Genomic DNA, 17,355 nt, shown 5'->3' with positions numbered 1-17,355 from the left:
TTCTTGAACTTAAAACTGGAGCACAGACACAGGAAAGTTATTTAATTCCATCATCATATATTTAACACCTATATCTTGCAGTATATTGTGGAAATTCAAAGAAAACTAGCAGGAATCTGGCCTCTGAGAGCTTACAGCCTAATAAGAAAGTAAGATGTGTAAATAAATTTGCAGTCACACGGGGCACAATGTTATAGTGGAGGTCACTCACAGGAAATGGCAGTAGCAGGAGGACATGGTCCCTGGAACTCCGTTTGCGGGGTTGAGAAAATGATTTTAAAAGCTAAGGTACAGGGACTTCCCTGGTGTCACAGTGGTTGAGAATCTGCCTGCCAATGCAGGAAACACGGGTTTGAGCCCTGGTCAGGGAAGATCCCACATGCTGCGGAGCAACTAAACCCGTGCGCCACAACTATTGAGCCTGCGCTCTAGAGCCCTCGAGCCACAACTACTGAAGCCCACGCACCCAGAGCCCAAGCTCTGCAACAAGAGAAGCCACCGCAATTAGAAGCCCGCGCACTGCCCCCGCTCGCGGCAGCTAGAGAAAATCCGCGCACGGCAACTAAGACCCAACAATGAAGACCCAATGCAGCCAAAAATAAATAAATAAATAAATAAATTTTTCCAAAAAAAGCTAACGTACAAGTGTAAGTTTTAGAATCACACTTTACAAATTGGCTTATTATTTTAAAATGATATTTCTATAAACTAATTGAGAGAACTGATTCAGATTAAAGCAACAAATTTTGTATGGAGCTTCCATTATGAGCAAGATTATGCACTAGATACAAAGGGTTACAAAGTTTGATAAGATGGTTTCTGACCTAGAGGAGTAATAAGTTATTTATACCAATATCTCTATAGTACGACATATTTAAAATCCTGTAAGAATATAGAAAGCATATGAATAGCCACTAACCCAGCAAGGAATTTCATTATAATTATTATGATATAACAATTATATATAATTATATAATACTTACATAATATATAAGTATTATAATTATTAGTACAATAATTATCAGATTAGGGCATTTATTTATTTATTTATTTATTTATTTATTTATTTATTTTGCGGTACGCAGGCCTCTCACTGTTGTGGCCTCTCCCCGTTGCGGAGCACAGGCTCCGGATGCGCAGGCTCAGCGGCCATGGCTCACAGGCCTAAACGCTCCGCGGCATGTGGGATCTTTCAGGACCGGGGCACGAACCCGTGTCCCCTGCATCGGCAGGCGGACTCTCAACCACTGCGCCACCAGGGAAGCCCTAGGGCATTTATTAATAACATTATTTTAAGTATTCAGTAGAATTAATGCTCTGAAAGTATTGATATTAGGTTTGTGGAGTTGGGTCTCCATGTTTGCTTGAAGCAAGTTCTGCTCATTTAAACCTAAAAGCGCTTTTTGTTCTTACTATCACCTGAGCTACTTCTGCACCAATTACTAACTATTCAAATTCTGGGAACAGTAGATATAGACATTGCTGGAGAACTATGTATACAGTCGACAGAAACAGCCTCATCATATAAGTGTGCTTATAACTTTTTTTATCCCAGATACTTATTCTAGGTTTAAGATTTCTCCAAGTACCAAAATTTATCAGCCCCCCGTAAAGAAAATATGCCATAGAGAAGATACTCAAAATGAAAATAATTTTTATTAACATTTTTTGCATTTAAGCCGACCCCAACTTGTGAAATTTAAAACTTACCATATCAGCAGTGCCAATATAAACTTCATAACCCTAAAATTAGTTTCTAAATAGTGCAGAAATGTGTTAATATGCACAATTTGTGAAATTTGTAAAAGAACAAGTAAACAGAAAATGAATTTCACAATCAGGGTCAATGTGCACATAGATTAGGCAATGAAACATTCTGGAGCACCATTTTATAACTGTTCCAAATGAGACTATGGAGACCCATAGCCTATAAAACAACAAAATCCAAACAAAAAACACCATTAAGATAGCTGTGAATGCCTTTAAATAATAAGTTTTTAATTATATAAAAGTATTAAATAAACCCAGTATTTTATTATTACGTACATTAAGATTTTTTAAATTTTTGCAAGCTGATTTTAACTGAGCTATCTGCAAAATTTAGCTTAGCTAATCATTTAAATTTCTTTCCAGAAATGCCTATCACTTACCCCTAATAATAAAAGCAAAAATATGTTAGTTATTCACTGAAAGTCCTTTTGGAAACAAATGTGTCAGGTCTGATTCAATAACTGTATAAAACATTTTGGCACTTTGAAAAGTAATACTTAGGATTATTATACAGCATGGTGATTTATTCACAATTTGTTCTTTATATGGATTTTTTCTCCCAACTATACCTTCAGTTTATATCCTACTTTTCCGTTATCTCACAGCACAAAATGCTCCCTAAATGACAGTTGATAAATTAGTTATCAGTATTGTTTTAAAATAAATTTATTTTTCTTTCATTATGGAATGCTCTTCTTCTTTAGAGAGCTACCTTGAGGATTTTATTTTTCATTTAGCTTTATGAACGTCCTCACATAAGAAAATTAAGCCCTATTGTTTTTATAAATGGTCACCCAGCATCACTTCTGAATTATTTTCTTGTGTATTAAGGAATAACCCAGATAGCAGTACTAAATGGCATAGTCATGACTTGCCTTGGTATTTTAGAAAATATTGGCCACCAGTGAATACTGTAACTTGGCAGATATCTACCTGCTCATCTCAGACAATAAGTTTGAAATTGCACAAATAACAATACACATCATTACAGCTAATTGGTTCCAAAACTTTGAAACTCTCACGGTGAATGACATTATATGCTACATTTTTTTAACCTACACACTACTATAAAAAATTAAGTATGAGAAGTTTTTATAAATAAATCTATCTATACATAGATTTATTTCAATATTAAATATATTTTACATTATCTGAGCTTTTGCTGCAAAGATGCAAGACAGGGCCAAAACTAGGTGGGACAAGTGAGGCACTTATCTCAGGCTCAAAATTTTAGAAGGTACCAAATAATTCAGTAATTAAAATATTTCATTTTTTAACATAATATTTTTAAAATAAAAATTAGGACAAAAAATATCAAAAATTGAAATAAAGATTGAAAGAGATATACATTATCATGTTGGTAGACTATCATCTATTTGACAAGGTGAAAATAATAAGTAGGGAAGGAGAGAATCTTGCTGTTTTCCTCTTTGATTAAGGAAAAAAAATGGCTCTCAACTTGATATCTCCAGCTCACAGCATCATTAGATTAGCAATATTTGAGTCAAAATGATAATTTTAGTGGCTAAAAACCATTGTTTCCTATCACCTATGCTTACTGTATATGACAAGTGTCATTATCTTAACTATGACTCTGCTTAAAATATTATACCACCTGCGAAGCTGAATGGAAGTTGACAAAGAAATAATCCATAATTTCAATTCGCTACGTTCGTGGCATATTTCCATAATCCAGTCTTAAGTTGCTTGCTTTACATTCTATTATGTAAACACAGCATGCTCTCAGCCACATAGGAAATTCTCTTTTAGTATTTTAAAATTGGGCGATTTTCATAGACTATAAAAAAAAAGGAAAGATCATTGTATGGATATTTCCTTTTAGGTTTACATAACACAGGAATAATTAATTTCATTTCTTTACTGACACACTTGATTTCATTCTATATAGTTCTATATAGAAATATCGCCAAGTTTCTTTGCTCCCCTACGTAGCAAAACTCCTTGAGAGCTGAATATACTCCATGTCATTGCCTCAGATTTCTCCCTTCCCAGTCCCTCTCTTCTTAGACTCTTTATTACAAAATAACTTCAGATTTATAGAAAATTTGCAAAAACGGAGCAAAGAACATTCATATACCCTTTACCCAGATGCACCAATTATTGTATTTTGCCCAATTTGCCTTGCTGCTACTTTCTTCGTAACCACTTGAGTTTGTTGTACACAGCATGCCCCTTTATCCCTAAATATTTCAGCATGTATTTTCTAAGAACAAGGGATTCTTTCATGTAACCACAGTTCAGCTATCCAATTCAAGACATTTATAGATAGGATATTATTATCTCATACACAAGTCCATATCCAAATTTTACAAATTGTCCTAATAATGTCATTTATGGAAATTTTTTTCTGATCCAGGATCCAGTCTGGAGCCGTGCATTGCATTTAGCGCACTATATCTGGTATCCATTATTATGAAACAATACCTGAGGTTCTCTTTGCCTTTTATGACATTGACTTTTTTTTAAGAGTACAGGCCGATTGTTTACTTATAGAGTATGCTTCAGCTTGGGTTTTTCTAATGTTTTCTCTTTTGGGGGATGGGATGTGCATTTGGGGCAGGAACACTGAATAGGTGATGTTGTGTCCTCAGTGAATTACATCAGGAAGAGTAAGATGCCAGCTTTTCCTATGACCGGTGATGTTAACTTTGAATAGTTAGTGAAGATGGTGCCCCCTCTATATTTGTCCATTTTTTCTTTTCCGATTAATAAGTTATCTGTGAAGAGATACTTTGATGCTATGTAATTATCCTGTTGCTTTTTAAGCTTTCACTTAACAATTTTATTGTCCATTAATGATCTTGGCCTGAATCATTTATTACTATAAAGGTTGCAAAATGGTAACTAACGCTTATTATTTCTTCTACCTTATTGGTCAGCACTCACTGCAAGGAAGAGCTTTCCCTTATTTATTTACTCGCTTGCTTACTAACAGTATGGACTGCTGGAGTCTTCTTTCAGTCGATGGTTTATAATCCACTCTTCTATTATCCAGGTTGAGTTTCAGCTTTTCCCGTATTTGTTCAGAGGGACCCCCTTCACATTGTCTCTGTCATTTTTCTATGAGCCCACCACTTTTTGAGCTCTCCCTTATTTTCTGGCATTACGAGAAGTTACAGTTCATCTTGATTCTGCCTGCCCGAGTCCTAGACTTGGCCATTTCACCAAGGTTATCTGGTTCATTTTAGTGATAACTTGTATTTAAATAACAAAATTTGAGTGCTAGATGTGCCTGTAGCTACTGGGTGTTGTTGCTTCTAAACATACAATAAAACGTGCTCTTTTAGGGGCATAGTTCAATGAATTTTGACAGATGTATACACCCATGGTCAATTCTCAGTCTTCATTATACTTGATCTATTAGCAGCATTTGAAACTGAGGATCAAATATTGCCTCCTTGCAATATTGTCTTCACTAGGCCTCCAGGAAATGATACTCTTGGTTTTCGTCCATCCCCGCAGGATAACTTCTTCTCAATCTCCTTTGGTTCTCTCTACTCTTCTCCACATCCTTTTAAGTTGAAGTACTCCAGAACTCAGATTCTGATGCTTTTCTCATCTGTAGTTACACTCCCTCCCTAGGTTAATCTCATCTGACAACTCCCAAATTTGTATCTCAAACCCAGTCTTCTCCCCCAAGCCCTGGATTTTTATATCCACTTATTTCTACTTGACATCTTCACCTGAATCTCCAATTGACATCCAAATGCAACATGTACAAAACTGAAATCCACCCGACACCTGCTCCACCTGTAGCCTTCCCCATCTCAGGTGATGGTAGCTCCATTCCCCCAGTTATTTAGGCCAAAAACTTGAAGGCACTCAAAGTATATTCAGAATCCCTCCACTTCTACTCTCCACTGTTCCCCCCATGATCTAACCAGCCGTCATTTCTTGCCTGGATTATTCCAATAGCTTCATAACAGATCTCACTGCATCAAAGCTTGCTGCTACAATCTCTTCTCAACACAGAAACCACAGTGACCCTTTTTAAATGTTAAGTGTTTCCATATTACTCTTCCTCTCAAAACATTGTGGTGGTTTCACATTTCACTGACAGTAGAGCCCAAGCCGTCACAATAGCTTTCAGGGCATAATTCTCACACACATACCCATTTTGCTCTATGACCACATCTCTTACTCCTTCCTTTTCCTTTCCTCCCCATCCACGCTGAACTGCTGCTCACCCCACATGCCAGCCAACCAAGCACGTTCCCACTCTAGGGTTATTCGAGCTGGTCCCTCTGTAAGGAAGGCATTTCCCCAGATATCTGCTCGGCCAGCTCCTTCATCTCCTTCAATTTTGATCAAATCGTAGCCTCTAATGAGGCCAACCCTGACTACGCTAACACAGAACCCTGGATCCCTCATTCCCTGCCTTTCTTCCTTCACCCTTTCACATACCAGCTTCTAATACCTTTTTATACATTACTTCTTTTTTGTTGTTTATTGTTTATTGTCTATCTCTCTATGTTAGAATGCAAGCTTTTGAGGACAGGGATCTTTGTCTTGCTCACTGGAGGATCTAGAACTGAGGGACCTCACCAAGCATCTAGAACAGTGCCTGTTCCTTAGTAGCACTCAAAACTTTTTTTTTTTTTGGCCATGCCAAGCAGCTTGCAGGATCTTAGTTCCCCGACCAGGGTTTGAACCCGGGCCCCAGCAGTGAAAGTGCCGAGTCCTAACCACTGGACCATCAGGGAATTCCCTCAAAACATTTTTTTTTTTTTTTTTTTGGTTACGTTGGGTCTTCCTTGCTGTGCACGGGCTTTCTCTAGTTGCAGCGAGCGGGGGCTAGTCTTCGTTGTCATGCACGGGCTTCTCATTGCAGTGGCTTCTCTTGTTGCGGAGCCTGGGCTCTAGGCACGCGGGCTTCAGTAGTTGTGGCTCAGGGGCTCTAGAACACAGGCTCAGTAGTTGTGGCGCACGGGCTTAGTTGCTCTGTGGCCTGTGGGATCTTCCTGGACCAGAGATCAAACCCGTGTCCCCTGCATTGGCAGGCAGATTCTTAACCACTGCACCACCAGCGAAGTCCCCCCTCAAAACATTTTTTTTAATGAATGAACCACTTTATCCTGTACCTTAACTTGATAAACAAATAGAAATGAGTGAGAAGCCATCAGTAGAATTGAGTCTATATATGCCATTTTTAATATTGATGTGAGCCTAAGCACCCAACTTCAGTTTACGCCTCTTATCTCCTTATGTTTTTGTTTACATCTCCCCACACATGAAATCTAGAACCATTTTAAAAATAAAAAGAATTTTAATCAGGTGGCATTTTCAGAAAGTAGTAGGTGTTGTCTGCCCTGAATTAAGTCCTTGCATGCATAATTAATCCAAGTAACGAACTGAGTTTGGTCACTCCCTGCCCTTGGGGAGTGCCACGTTGCCAAGGAGACCCTTGCCCATTGATTCCTGGGCTTCTAATATCCACTGTGATTTTGAGTTCTATAAAGGAAAAGGGGACATGGGAGGAGGCACGAGAGAACCCAAAATGTCTTTGTATATGAACTGTACGTTTTCCTACTAGGACTGTTCAGTTGACTCCAGATCTAAAATTGGCAGCAGAATTCACTTATGTGGCTGAGTGATTCATAGAATTTCAGCTGAGATGAGACATACCTTGACAGACATTCAAATAATGTGCTTGGGGTATTTCTGGACAATCAACAGTCAAGTTTTAAAAGGCAAATGTGACGGGAGTATTAAAATATCTGTACTGACAGGATCAGATTTTTATGGCCACCAGTAAAAGAGAATATACTCCATCAAGAAATAAACACCCACTCTGCCTCACGTCATGGCAATCTAGGTCACTCTTGCGCTGAGATTTTTAATTCCTTTACCGCTGATGTTCCTGGGACATTAGGAAACATCTCCTCATGTCTAAGCTAGTGTATTCTCAGCTCTTCTAATTCAGGTGAAGGATTTCATCAGACTAGAGAGAGGATAGGATGAGAACGTGTTCTAAATTTTGGAACCTCAGCTCCAGTATAGCAGGAAAAAAAGCATAACTGTTCCTTAAATGCATGCAGAAGGATGTGAATTCACTCACTAAGTTTATCAGCATCATTCATAAGAAAATGAAGTTTTTAATTCATGTATTTCATGTCTTCCAAAATTAGTCAGAAATATCTCATTTTAATGAATGTAACATATACGAAATATCATTTTTTCTAGAAAAATTGCAAATGCAGGGTTAAATGGTCTGCATTAAGAAAGCACTGGAGAGCATCTCTTGGATTTCTCTCCTTTATATAGTACATTGTAGTTTTACATAGTGGAGAAAAATGGGGCTTTTTAAATATATAACTTCTGAATTTGATTACTTTCCACAGATACAACACACTCAGGGGAAATTGGCACCAAGAAAAAGGTAAAAAGACTGTTAAGCTTTCAAAGATACTTCCATGCATCAAGGCTGCTTCGTGGAATTATACCGCAAGCCCCGCTCCACCTGCTGGATGAAGACTACCTTGGACAAGCAAGGGTGAGCTAGTTACCCCTCTGTCGCCTCATACCAGGCCAGTGGCTGAGAGCATGTGCCCCCCTCTACTCCCCATCCCTCCCACCCCCACCCCCCAATAGCACCTAGGTTTGAGTCTTTACTTCTGTCACTGAAGAGCTCCGTGCCTCTCAACACATCTGGACTTTTATATTCCTTAAATATAAAGTGAAGTAATAGAAACGCTCACCTCATAGGGGTGGTACAAGGATTACACAAGGCAAAGCATGTTTGCATGCTTAATATACTCATGCCTAGCACATGCTAGCTATTTTGATTTTTATAAATGTGCAAAACACATTTGCACAACACTAAATAAAATGAAGTTTTGGACTGGCCGATTACCAGTGAAGGAATGAATTTTTTAACCCGTTGAATTATCTCACCATAATAGCTACCCTGAAATTAACCCAGTAATTACCAACTCTTAATTCCACTTTAGGCTATCAATACAGTGCACTGTCTTTTTTATAATTTTTAATTTATTCAAAAAAATTTTACTAATTTGACAACTATTTTTGCAATGCATTGATCCAACAGAGGGTAGAAATCTAATGTGTGACAATCTAAAAAAAGTTCAAAGGTTATCTCTAGCCCAAACTCCCAAAGGAATTTAAATTTCAGGAATAAACCACCTCAGTTTAAACAGAAGTCAAAGGTAATATCTTATAGTTCCTATGATAAGGAATATTATGCTGTCTATATGCAATTAAGAAATACATTCTAATGGTATATACTATTAAGAAATAAGCAGCAAGTAATGTTAGAAGAACTAATTTCCCACATTAGGTCTACAAAAAGAAAGCAAATATCACTCCTTGTAACAGCCCAAGGTCTGAGATTGAGTGAATGGTTGGTTGGTTGGTGGTTTCATTTGGTGAGAGGAGGAGAAAGCAAGGCTAAGCTCCCAGTGCTGGAGCATCCACGACAGAGCACTCTCTGTGGGGACCTCTCAAGAAAGACAACGGTGAGATGTAGAAAGAACAACAGACCAGAGGTCAGGATCAGAGATCGAATTTTGGCTCCGCCTTTAGAATTGTGTGACTTTTGGATAAAAACTCACTCAAACTAGACTTCACCAAAAACCTACTATCCCTTCATTTTTCTGATGCTGTTCTGAAGGCCTTTGTGTGCCATGATGAGGCCGTTGGATTTTATCAAAAGACACAGGGAGGCCATTCAAGGGCAGGTAGAGGAGAGTGAGCTGGTCCTTACGGGAAGCAGGGCCTGTGAGAGGAGAGGAAAGCAGTCGCAGGAGCTACAGTGAGGATAGAATCAGCAACTGCAACTTTGTGTCTGAGAGTTAACACCATCTAATTCCAATCAGGGGGTATTATTAAAAAGAAAAATAGCACAGTAAGTCTACATTGAACAGTAGGTCTTTAAAGTACCCAATATTTTCAATTGCCCACACTTCAGTTTCCTGTCTGTTACAGGGGTTAATTTCACATTTCATCCACATTGAGCAGAGTAGTGTGCTCATCAGTCATCTAGGTTTCTTTTTTTTTTAAGTTCACTGTAAACCTCCTCCCCTAAGTGCATAGTAGTTTGTGATGTAGAGACTTAACGGAACTACAATTTTAAAAGGTATCTATCGTGTGCTTACTATGTACTCGCACCGCTCTAAGCACTTTTACATGTTTTACCTTATTTAATCTTCACAACAACCCTCTGAAGCAATAGTATTATCAGCTACATTTTTCAAATTAGGAAACCGAGGTACAGAGAGTTAAGGAACTTGCCCAAGGTATCACAGCCAGTAAGCGATGCAGCCAACATAGGATGTGGCGGTCTGATTCCGGAGCCTGTCCCTTTAACACTGTTGTTATTAGGCTGCAGAGTAAGATTTGTCTTACTACAAACCAGTTATACATAGATAGTAGTATGCTATTTTCAACTGTTTAATTGTTTAATTCACGATGTCTCAAAGTAAATATTTGAGTCTCCGCTATGATTCATGAGAGTGCTGGCTTTTGTTTGTCTTTTCAGCATATGCTCTCCAAAGTGGGAATGTGGGATTTTGACATTTTCTTGTTTGATCGCTTGACAAATGGTAAGTCACCCAAAAGAATTCTCACTAAAGTACACACCATTAAAGTGGGATTAATTTTGTGAAAAACAAAATATATTTTTAAACACTGTTATTCTTTTTTCTTTCTTTTCCCACATTCATAAATCTACAGCCACTCAAGAAGGACCAGGGCAAGGGAAAATTAGTTCAAATGAAGAAGAAGGGTTGAATTTGGACCTCAAAACTTAAGACAGTTTCCTTCTGGTCTTGCTGTTTCCAAAGCAATTTAGAAACCACAGATTAGATTCCTTCCTTGCAGAATACTTTGGCCACATGCAAAAGGAAGGAGTTTGTTGTGAGTCAATGAAAACTAGAAACATAAAAACACATCTGATCAGTCCTGACTCTTACTGGGCCAATGGTTTTGCACTTTTATTAAGTGAGCGAGTCTGCCCCATTACAGGTATTGTTCAGATATGTTTGGCATCATGAGAAGAAAACAACTCCTGAGGATAGAGTGTAAACACTTAGGCTGCAGCTGAAGGGAAAAGTAGACCTTCTTATTGTTTCCACTTTTTAAATTTTTGTGCCTATAGAGGCTTCCCTTAAGAAAACAACAAAATCCTATAATATTTTCATCTGCCCATTAAACGAATGCTGATAATAGGGAGCCAATGAAAGACGTCACGTTTAATGCTGACCGTCACATGTCCTGTCATCTACAGGCTTGTGTTTTAAGTCATTACAGATGGTTTTCTCACCATTCTGTTTCTTGACAAACACCACACAGTGGAGAGAGATACGGCCTAAGACCATGAAACTGAGCTTTACACTGTGGAAAGATAACTAGACCATATAGGGCTGTATCTCATAATCTTGCATTTCGCTTTGCTCAAATCAGTTGAGAGATGGGGACCAGTATATGAAATTAACCATGAACAAAGAATTTGTTCAATGGTATTTGTTAAAAAGAGAGTATAATCACGACTCTCATAAAGATATGAAGTGATCACATCAATGATTTTATTAAACTCAATTAATTAGAGATCCAGTAAAATGTTACAGCTAGTTCAAAGGAATATTCAAAGAGCCATACATATAAAAGCAGAAAGAAATGGCAAAATGAATTTGTAAATAGGTGAGAAACTGGGAGGGGGAAATCAATTGTATTTCCACCTCACTAATTTCATTTGCATGTATACAGCCAAGAATCATCTGCAATAATATCAGTTATCTACAACTTTGATTGTTGTGAAATAGCTCAAAGATGATGAAAGCTACAGAAACACATAGAACCAGGTACCCTGGAAGAGTGTGCTTGGGCAACACCTAGTTTTCCAATTAAGACAGCCAGTCATCTTCTTGGTACATTTCAAAGTCTTTCATAAACTTTATAATGCTTTTAATATTTAAAATCCTTATCTCTAATGAACAGTATTTCTTGAATGCTTACAAGTTATTGTAGCTTCAATTTTGCACCTCTGCTGGCTTGAGTTATAAAATATCTCACAGTCAAATTTCATCTTCGGTGATTTTCCAAAAGAAGAATAGGCACTGTGGTGGCTTAGATACCCCTGTAAATGTAAGAGTCAATTGGAAGCAACTTAAGACACATTTCAAGTGACCATTAAACTATGTCTTTTAAAAAGTAACCATACAAACACACACACATACACACACACACACACACACACACACACACACACACACACACGTGTATGTGTCCCTGATACTGCAGTAGGCAGACTCCTTTTAACTCTTAATGTTTTCATTGCCTTTAGTATAGGGAGAAGGTCTGAGTTAATTTCACTTGTACAATAAGAGAAAATATGGGACCAGAACATAGTAATAATATCTTTATACTTGAATAATTTTAAATCTAAAGGGGAAAAGAAATGATCCTATCAGAGAACTTTCATTACAGAAACTTTGGATCCTATTGCTAGTCTTGGTATTTTAATGGTGATGAAAATGGATTAAAACAGGTGGCTGTTCCCCTATAGGAAACAGCCTGGTAACACTGCTGTGCCACCTCTTCAACGCCCATGGGCTCATTCACCACTTCAAGTTAGATATGGTGACCTTACACAGGTTTTTAGGTAAGTCCTTTTATCCTTATTTCTACCCCCTTGCCCCTGAAAAATGGCAGTCTACAATATTCTTTAACATAAATTGGCAAGAGCCATAGCCTGGTAGATGAAGACCTCATATTAGTCTTAAATTATCTCATCTTAATTTTAAAATAAGTTTACTTATTTAAATCACTGGAAAAAATGCTTACCTGATTAGTTATGTTTAAAAGAGATAAAGGCTATGTAAAGACAACCTTCAAGAGCAAATAACTGTCACAGAAGTTACTGATCTGCTCACGTATGAACAAAATCCCAGAAAATATTCCTCAAATAATGCCACTCTGGATATGAGTTGTTGAAATATTCAACAGGCTTTTTTTTAATGATAAGAACTACCATGTGTGTAGCACCCACTGTATGCAGGGGGCTTTTGGTATGTTATTTCTAACAGCTTCAACAACCCTGCAAGTTGGCTATTATCACCATTTGGCCCATAAGTAAGGAGAAGTACAAAGAGGTTTTGTAACTTGCTCAAGGTCAACAACATATAATTGGCAGAGCTGCAGTCCAAGCCCAGGTCTGTCTGATTTGAAAGCCTACCGTCTTCCCACTCAACTCCACCATCTCTCCTCATCAAGAAGCAGCCCCAGATCTCATTTGACTTCATGCATATTCTTATTTATCTTCCAGTGAGTTATCCAGGGCACATTTTTAGTCACCAAATGACTTTCCTCTGCCTCGTAGTGTGTTCCTGGCTTCTTTGACTTGGCACATGGCAGTGCTTTGCATTTGGAAGCTGACTTGATGCATCAAGGACAAAATAATGGTGATGGTGATAACAACAGCAGCAGCAACCACCAGGCTTATATAGTGTTTACATACGCTGGAAAGTCTTCTAAGAACCTGCATATATTAACACATCTAATCCTTACAGCACCTCTTTGAGATCAGAGCTGTTGTTATCCCTATTTTATAGAGAAGGAAAGGGAGGAAACTTTCGGTTAAGTAACTTGCCCAATACAGATAAGTAATAGAGCCAGGGTTCATATAATAGTCAAATAAACCTGCTGATTAAAAGGTACATGTGGCACAACAGAAATACTGGAAACAAGCCAGAGCATGGCTCATTCCAGAAACACAGATAACCTCAAGCTAATTGTGTTCAGACTGATTGAGCAAAGGTAATGGCCATGAATAGAGCCAAATAATCTTGATTTGTCTAAAGAGAGAGAGCACAGATACTTTGGACGTGTGTATGCACCCAGAGTACATGGGGAAAAGGCAAAGATTCAATGACAGAAATAACACTGGAATCCAGAGCCAGAGTCATAGCTGGACTGAGAGAACAAAGCCACACTTGAAAGCCAGGACATTCTATACACACTGAATATATTGCATCCTAGACATTGCCTTAGTTATTAGCTGAAGCAGGCAAGTAGCTTCTGTAAATAGCAAATTCAAATTGCCTTCCTTGTGTCTCTATTTGGTTCCAAGAACACTCCGGTCCCTAGATTGGAAGGGCAAGAAAGATGATCATTTAATCTGAATAAGATAGAAATAAATCCAAGGATTCCTCAGCTGGATCTATGAATTTCTGCCTGAAGAATCCCCAGATTTGCTTTGGTCAGTATTTGTTACTTAAGTGATAAAGCAACCTTTGGATGAGAGTAGGTCTCTTTAAAAGGAAACCTCTTTTATTGGCACATTATTCTTAAATGGCAGCAAACTTAAATAATTAAACTATAGTGTGAAATAAAGTTGCCCTTTTCCTACATATTTATTTTTCCAATGAATGAGAGCCTTCATGAATGCCAGAGAGGGGTGATTTATGAAGGTGGTGAGGAATCCCAAGGGCCTCACAAATCCTTTTAGCCTTTCTTCCCTCTTCCCTCCCCCTCCTTCTCCACTGAAATCAACCTAGTAGAACTGCCAAGCTGGCAAATCGTGTCCATTTCTAAAGCATCCCCAGGCTGCACATTTTGGAGACACTGTTATTTTTAAGCAAAAGGGACCCTCAATAAGTCTGAGCTAGTATGTCCTTTGTGTTTTGTTTTTAGCTGATTGAGTTATCTGTTTACCTCCTAGTCATGGTCCAAGAAGATTACCACAGCCAAAACCCTTATCACAATGCTGTTCACGCAGCCGACGTCACCCAGGCCATGCACTGCTACCTAAAGGAGCCAAAGGTAAGGCAAGACCCGCTGCCTCCTCGGCCATCTGGAAATGCCATGTAAACTACCTGCCGGGTCCCAGATCACCTGACATATCAGAGCGACTGGGTTATGGGCCAATTTATAGCATGAATACATATTGCTTCTATTAAGGTTTCAGCATCAGCTCTGAAAACTGTATAATAGTCATGAAAGAGGATGTAAGTTTTCAGAGGTTCTGTTTCATAATTTATATATTTTCAAGGCTGCATTAGGATGAAAACAACCGTCTCTATGACAATCTACGTCCTAGATATCTTCAACCATCACAAAAGTTAGCTGCTTTTGCCTTGAACCTTTGCCACCAACAGTACCAGAACTGAACTTTTCTAGGAAGTCTCCCACCTCGTGGTTTTTGATCAACAAATAGAATTAAAACTCCTCAAGACTCAGCTGCATTTCCTACTGAGGCAACTAGGCATCCTGATTCAGGCCCAAGACAAATTGTGATCATCAAAAACCTCTTTAAAAATATGCCTAGATGCAATATATTAATCCAAAATTTAAAACATTACAGTAACGCTCGTTACTTAAAACCTAGGCATTTCTTAGACATATAAAACCTAGCTGTTAAAACATACAGGATGAGGTTTCTTTAGGGTTATCAAACCCTGGATATCCAAGGAAAATTATATCTCAGTCCAAGACTCTGTTTAGTTCAATCAGTTTTAACATCAACCACTAAATATACAGATGCCAGATAGGCATTCCCAAGACAAAACTGGGTATGCCTTATCCTTATAAAATATCCCAAAGACATTAAAGGTTTTGTTATTTAATCCCTAAGTAATTTGAAAATTGTATAGATTGCACAGTTGTGTATTTAAAGCTAACACTAGATTCCCATTTTCCTGCTTGTTTTCCTAGCTAGCCAAAAAAAAAAAAGACAGATTCTCACACATTCCCCCACTTTATTTATTACACATTGAAGAAATATGCAAATTTTGCAATTCAGCCCACTGTGGATTTCATATTCGAAGAAGTGGCAATGATATATTGGATGGTTGAAATACACAAGGGATTTTTTTCCATCGCTTTGGCTTCAGCTTTTTCCTTCACTTACAGCTTTCCTAGGAGCAAGGCTGATTTTAGACTCTGCCTTCTCCCCGCCCACTATAGAGCAGTGTTGCCAACAGGTAATACTACTACAACAACAAAACAAGACAGTAGCAGCAGGAAGGGGAGGCCACCTGGATGAGCTACACAATTTGAGTTGCTTAATTCCTTTCCTCACAGCCCTTTCTTTATTCCTGCGATTCCATGGTTTTATTACCTTATTGACAGCTTCAGAAGGTTAAGGTCTGGATGAAAGGCCTGAACGATACTATGATGATTCATTCAGTGCGATTTAGCCAAAACAAATGCTAACCTATTTTTGGAAACACACCAGTCAATCTCCCCATTCAATTCTTTAACAGCTCGCCAGCTCCCTCACACCTCTGGACATCATGCTTGGACTGCTGGCTGCCGCAGCCCACGATGTTGACCATCCAGGGGTAAACCAGCCATTTTTGATCAAAACAAACCACCACCTTGCCAACCTATATCAGGTAAGGGAGCCAACATGATACAATATGGCTAACTGCTTTAGGCCCAGTGCTGTAGCCTGAATCTCACCCTTGGAGATAGCCTTCATTCAGGGTCAGCCTCAATGATGACCACAGCCAAAGAGCATGGGTTTGAAATAGGTTCAGAGTGTCCCCCAGGGAAGATTAAATTGGTTTACAGGGATATCCAAGGAATTCAATTTGCTCTGAAGCAGGTTTGAAATTGTTCTAAGTCAAACAGGATTCCTGAGTCTACTGTCTCATGGTCTTAGACTATCTGTCTCCATAGGAACCATCTAATATAGAATGGCCAGTTGAAGCCAGTCCTTGTAGAACTTCTATAAATGATACTACCAGGTGCAATCCTAATTCAGATTTACGTCTCTAGGGCCATTTCTTTTTTAATCATGTTTTTATTTTTTTATTGAAGTATAGTTGACTTACAATATTATGCTAGTCTCAGGTATACAATATAGTGATTCAAAGATTTTACAGATTATACTTCATTTATAGTTATTATAAAATATTGGCTATATTCTCCAGGGCCATTTCTGAACATTTTGGCCTCTGAGTCAGAGGTATGTTATCGAAGACAATAGGCGTACTTTGTTGTTATAAAATTGTTCAACAGCACGAGTAGATTGGCCCAAAGAACTCTTATCTGTGATATTACTTCAGATATTATAACCCTATATCATAAATGAATTACTCCCAGAATTTTCAACATGGTTTGGGGGAGACCTTTGGTTGTCATTAACAAAATCACTGCATTCAAAGGAGTCATTGATCTCAATTTTAGTGCATCTTTTGAAAAAATTCAGTATGGGAGGAATTTCTAAAGGATTCCCGTAAAACAGTTGCGTTATACAAAACAGTGCAGCTTGAGGATAAAGTACAACTGAAACATGAAAGAGAGCTTTTTTCCATCCAGTTGATTAGCTTTTGGTCCAGGTAGGAATTGTCATTCCGAGGTTTATGGATCCCCTGGGACATAATTCAGCACTCGGCTCTCTTGGTCTGTCAGCCAGCACCTGGAGCGGGGATAGAAATGACCATAAAGAGGGGACAGGGTGACATAATTTAGAAAAACTTTTGATGATGAGCTGAAAACTAAACAAATAAAATGAAAACTAAACTTTCTAAACAGTCTCAGAAGCTAAATTTATTGCTTGGGGAAAACATTAAAAATTTGACCAGCGGAAAAAAAATGAATGAC

At 38.3% G+C, this 17,355-nt stretch overlaps 1 protein-coding gene across 9 annotated transcripts in view; it reads left to right on the top strand.

The window, feature by feature from the left end:
- The window catches only part of PDE7B (phosphodiesterase 7B), a 480,299-nt gene that overhangs the window by 427,254 nt on the left and 35,690 nt on the right, over positions 1-17,355 (top strand). For all 9 annotated transcript variants that reach the window (XR_007470664.1, XR_007470663.1, XM_049695597.1 and 6 more), the window contains 5 exons: positions 8,133-8,284; positions 10,289-10,352; positions 12,314-12,409; positions 14,468-14,568; positions 16,011-16,142. Coding sequence is in view for 7 of the 9 variants with exons in the window: in XM_049695597.1 (XP_049551554.1) it covers positions 8,133-8,284; positions 10,289-10,352; positions 12,314-12,409; positions 14,468-14,568; positions 16,011-16,142 (545 nt within the window). In the remaining 2 variants the exon portion in view is untranslated. The remainder of the gene's footprint in view (positions 1-8,132; positions 8,285-10,288; positions 10,353-12,313; positions 12,410-14,467; positions 14,569-16,010; positions 16,143-17,355) is intronic.

Source organism: Orcinus orca, chromosome 12 (genome assembly GCF_937001465.1).
Source record: "Orcinus orca chromosome 12, mOrcOrc1.1, whole genome shotgun sequence".
In the NCBI taxonomy this organism is placed as follows: Eukaryota; Metazoa; Chordata; class Mammalia; order Artiodactyla; family Delphinidae; genus Orcinus; species Orcinus orca.
The sequence above is the reverse complement of the archived record's forward strand: the minus strand, read 5'-3'. Positions and strand labels throughout refer to the sequence as shown.